General features: G+C 33.8%; 1 protein-coding gene across 1 annotated transcript; it reads left to right on the top strand.

Annotated features, from left to right (window-relative positions):
* Positions 1–4,000: 4,000 nt before the first annotated feature.
* Positions 4,001–4,777, top strand: LOC129893314 (uncharacterized). Its single transcript, XM_055968827.1, has one exon. It carries the CDS (start codon positions 4,001–4,003, stop codon positions 4,775–4,777), a length of 777 nt encoding a protein of 258 aa, XP_055824802.1.
* The last annotated feature ends 398 nt before the right edge of the window (positions 4,778–5,175 follow it).

The following is a 5,175-nucleotide window of genomic DNA, read 5'->3' as shown; positions in this document are numbered from 1 at the left end:
CACTCTCCTCCTCATGGCTAAGTTGGATTACGTTGAAGGCTACCACTATTTGGTGAGTTCCCATGTTTTGGGAACAACACTCCTATCTTTCTAGCTTATGTTATGTATTGACTCTTGAGTTACTCTTGGTATGTTTTGACTTAATCTTGAGGGTGAGATAGGATATGTCTTAGCCCCCGCCAAGTGTTAATGTAGAAGGTATTGTTGGACATAGTAAATGGTGTTATATTGAATTTGACTCTTATTGAATGCAAAATCCCTTAGTCCCAATTATCTCTTATATTTTTTCTTGTTGTTTATCATTATCGATGAGATGTTTAATGAATGCTAAGAGGCTTGGGTGAGGTGCCTATGGGTTCTTTATTTGCCGTGTCACATCTAGGCCCTAGGTCTGGGTCATGACAGCCATTGTGCAGCATTCTTGCAAAAAGTTGCTTCAAAATATGAGGCAGGCTCAAGGTATTTAATATCTTCTTCTGTAGCTACGAACGCATATGTAATCAAATTTTCTTGCTCTATAAGACGTTATGATTTTCGTATCTTCCTTTTGTTCATTCCTTTTACAATTGTGTATGGTTCATTGACAGCAAATTCTTCAAGATCTGCATCTTTTGATTCATCAACTTGAGTCTCTTGATCCTTTTCCTTAGTAAGCTCCACTTGCCCATTGTTCTTTTTTCTTCATAACTCCACAATAACTTTATGAAGATCAAATATAGAGTATTCATCAAAGATAAAATCTCTACTAACTACAAATTTAAGTAAAGACAAATACCAAAGATTGTACTCATTTGCTCCATCTACATATTCTACGAATATGACCTTCTTAGCCCTTGGTTCAAGCTTTGCTTCATTAACATGATAATAAGCTTGAAACTCAATATTCACAAGTATGAATAGTTAGAGGGTTCACCAGACCATACCTTATTCAGAATCTTAAAGTCAATAGTTGATGCTGGAGATTGATTAACAATATGAGAAGGAATGTGAACTGCTTCAGCCCAAAACACTTTGGATATTTTGGCTTGTAAGAGCATACAACAAGCCTTCTAAAGAAGAATTTTGTTCATCCTCTCGGCAACTCAATTCTACTATGGTGTGTTCCAGACCATCTTACGACTTGTGATCCCATGAATCTTATAGAAATTATTGAACCTTATTGAACCCTTTACTGCAAAACTCTAAGCCATTATCTATGCGAAGATACTTGATTTTTCTCGCCATTTGATTCTCAACCAAAATTTTTCATTCTTTAAATACTTTAGAAGCATCACCTTTTGCTTTCAAGAAACACACCCAAACCTTTCGTAAAAAATCATCCATGAATGCGAGAAGACACCTCTTTCCTCCCTTCGATGGAAGCTTAGAGGGACCCATAAATCTGAATGGTTGTAGTATAGAACCCCTTCCATCTTGTGCTTGCCAGTGTTGAAGTTGATATTCTTTTACTTCCCTAGGATGCAATGCGCATAAAATTCAAGTATGCTGATCTTCTCACGATTCAAAATATTGTGTTTGCTTAATATCTCTAGTCCTCATGTGCTCATATGACCCAAATACTAATCTTGCCTTGCCATTATCAGATAACTACACTTTAGATGTATTAACAAAGCCAATAATGGTTCTTCCTGCTAGTGTGTTGAGGCCATCCTCCAGCTTGGCCTTCAGCATGACTAAAGACCCTTTAGTCACTTTCATAGTACCTCTTTCTCTCATGTTCTTGTAGCCTTGTTTATCCAGAGTACCCATGGAGATCAAATTCTTCTTTATATCAGGAACATGACGGACTTCTATAATAATCCTCACATTCCATCATGACAGCGAATTCGAACTAAACGAATGCCAACTATTTTACAAGTTGCGTTATTGCCCATTACTATGGTTCCTCCACTTATCTCATAGTTGCTGAACAAATCTCTAAGGAATGTCATATGCAGAGTATAACCAGAGTCTAACACCCATTTGTTGTCATAGACTCCATTACTGGATGATGTTGTTAGTACATATTCATCATCAGAATCATGTACCTGCTCAATAAAGTATGCACTTACCTTTTCTTTGGACTTTGACACAGGACAATCTCTTTCAAACTGTCCCTTCCTGTGACATCCCCAACACTCTGCAATCTTTTTATTCACATGAGATTTTGATATGTTCTTTTATTTGCTCTTTCCTTGTTGGCTTGTACTGCCTCCTACAAAGAGCTCACTAGCTTTGTCATATTTATGTCCTTCAAAATGTGTCTGCACATCACAAGAGTTAAGTGCTTGTCGTACTTACTCAAGAATGATAAGCTCCTTGGTACATCATTGAATTCTCAATATCACGATATTTTGAAGTCAATAAAATTAGCAAAGCACATGGAAGTATCTCCTCATCATTTTTAATTCCAACAGTCTGTAAGTCCATCACAAATTTATTGAAGCATCTAGATGGTCTTGCAATAAAGTACCTGACTCCATCTTAAATGTTTGAAGACACCATTGAAAGAACATCCTTGTTGACACCAATCGTCCCGATAAAGCCCTTCCAACCTTTTTCATTACTGTTTGGCCATCTCCTCGGTACTTACTCTCACTTCACAAAGCATGTTAGGTACAAAGGATAGTTGGATTACACTCAATACATATCCTTTGATATTTTCCTTGTCAAATTCGATGTGTCATCTAGGTACTTTTTGTCAATAGCATGGATTGGACCTTCCCTCTATAGTAATGTTATCATTTAGATTTTTCAGATATAGAAGTTGTTGCGCCCACTAAATCTATCAAATTAAAACTTTATGGAACTCATTGTTACTTGTTCTTCCTCTTCTACTACAAAGTGTTTGGAAATATTGGAAACCAAAGTAATTCTTTCCTGATATGGAATTTCAAATTGCGATGCAACCATAGAGATACTTAGATATAACCTTGGCTCTGATATCAATTTTTTGCGAAAATATGAAAATATAAAAAACAAGGAAGAACAACAATATTTATTGTTATTCGAATCAAAATGATCCAACGTCCACCAAAGAATAACTGTCTTTATATTAACAAAGAAAGGGGAGAGATCCTAAATATATATACGAAAATTGCTCTCTCAACTCTCCACTTTTCTAATGTATTTTACAAATGTCTTAGAATATGAGAAGACAAGTTAGAGGTGTGTTTCAAATTAATCAAGATCTACCCATTTATAGGGATGAATTATTGTTTTGATGTCATCCATGACATTGCTATATGTCAAAATGTCGAGATTTTAACTAGTGAAACTATTTTATGGTTTACCAAACTTTCACGTACAAAGATACTACCTTGACTTTTGTACTAAAGAATTATCTTTCTACCAAATCTTCACATTAATTTATCTAGAATCTTGTCAAAATTAACATATATATATTTATATTATATTTTATGATTTTAACATTTATTATATTAAAATATGTGTCCAAAAAATAGTATATATAAAACCACTTATATCATCTAGGGCCCTCACGCCAATTGATTATAAATTTCTACGGCTGTCAAACTATCTCCAATATCTCTTTCTCAAGCAAATAAAAAATTTTCTTGTCATTGGACCCAAGTAGAAGAATTTTAGTCATCCACCAAATTAGGCATCATGTTAAATTACACAAAATAATACAATTTAGGAATAGAAGGAAAATGCAAGAAATATTCATATGGTTATTATAACTAAATGTAGGGACTAATAACCACATAATTGCTACAATAGATGCCAACCTATCAATCATAACTAGATTCAACCAATTCATCAAGATGTATCTTCATTTCTTCTACAACTGTTTTCTAAATATTCATGATTTTATACATGTAAACTATGAAACTTGTCAATTTTGTTTGGATGATCGCTGAAAGAATGGTCAAATGCAAAGCCACATTTACATCCAAGGTAGATATTGTCTCTTTTTCAAAATCTTTGTTATTTTGTTCTTTTTATCTGAATTCAGCCATGCAATTTCCAATTTCAGCGATCAAATTTAGCAAGCAAAAAAATGCCAAGACGTCGTCTGTTATACACTTGCGTAGCTTCAATGTTTGCAATAATCCACATTGCCTGCAGAAAAACATATGATTTTAATGGACCTATTGGATCAATAATAAATAAAATAGCTATAGGTATGAGTTATATAATGCCAATTTTATATACAATGCAGTTTCAATGGCTATCAATCCTCTCTTTTATAGACAAATGTATACTTACTTCAGAAATTGTCATAGAGAAGTTATTTCCACCATCATCCAGATTGTTTGATAAGATTGATGAGCTAGCTTATGTAGTAGAAAGCCTACCAGAAAAATTTGATGATATCATGAAAAAGTTGCCAATGATTATTCATCAGGTGCCATTTCTTGATTGGGCACTGGTTTATCTAATAGCTTGGTTGAATTTCTGGATTTCATATTTTACTCACTGGGGATCCAAGAATGCTAGGGAGAAAGAGATAATGATTGATGTCGATCACAACGATCAAGAATCAACAGTAGAAGAGGTTACACTTTTAAGTCAATTGCCTAGATTTGATGCTTCAAAAGAACAACTCATGTCAAATGAAAAATCAGAAATTCAAGCCATTGAAGAAGCAATAAGCCCGACATCTTCATCAACCTGTGATCCATTCGAGGATGCTATTTCATCTCCAATATTTGGGTCTCCAATTGGAATTAGAACAACTAATAAATATGATTATTTTGGTAAGTGTAGCTACAAGGAGGTACTAGAAAAAGGGTCTGAAGAAATGAAAGAGGAGAAAGTGAAAATAGTAGAGTGAAGAAAAAGGAAGAAGATGAAAGAAGTAAAGAGGACAAGATGAAAGATCCAAAATTGCATTTTTCTAACGCAAAGCTAAGTTGGCACATGCATGAAATGAATGAATATATATTATATAGTAGAGATAATCTTATTTTAATTTTGATAGCATAGAATTATATAACCAAGAAGAAATTTAATGTAAAGCCAAGCCAATTTTGAAGTATATAGTATAGGCTTGTGTAATCAGCATAATGGTAGTTGTCTAGTTCACTTGCATCAGCAAGATAGAGTTAATATTTTCCTCTTTACTGAACAAGAGGAAAGTGAAAGACAAGTATTTTTTCCTTTTATCCAATAGATAATATCTCTTTATTTCTTATCTACCATCTTAAAAAATTATATTTCTCACTTTCTCTC

Source organism: Solanum dulcamara, chromosome 1 (genome assembly GCF_947179165.1).
Source record: "Solanum dulcamara chromosome 1, daSolDulc1.2, whole genome shotgun sequence".
Taxonomy (NCBI): domain Eukaryota; kingdom Viridiplantae; phylum Streptophyta; class Magnoliopsida; order Solanales; family Solanaceae; genus Solanum; species Solanum dulcamara.
This window is presented reverse-complemented; position numbering and strand designations above follow the sequence as displayed.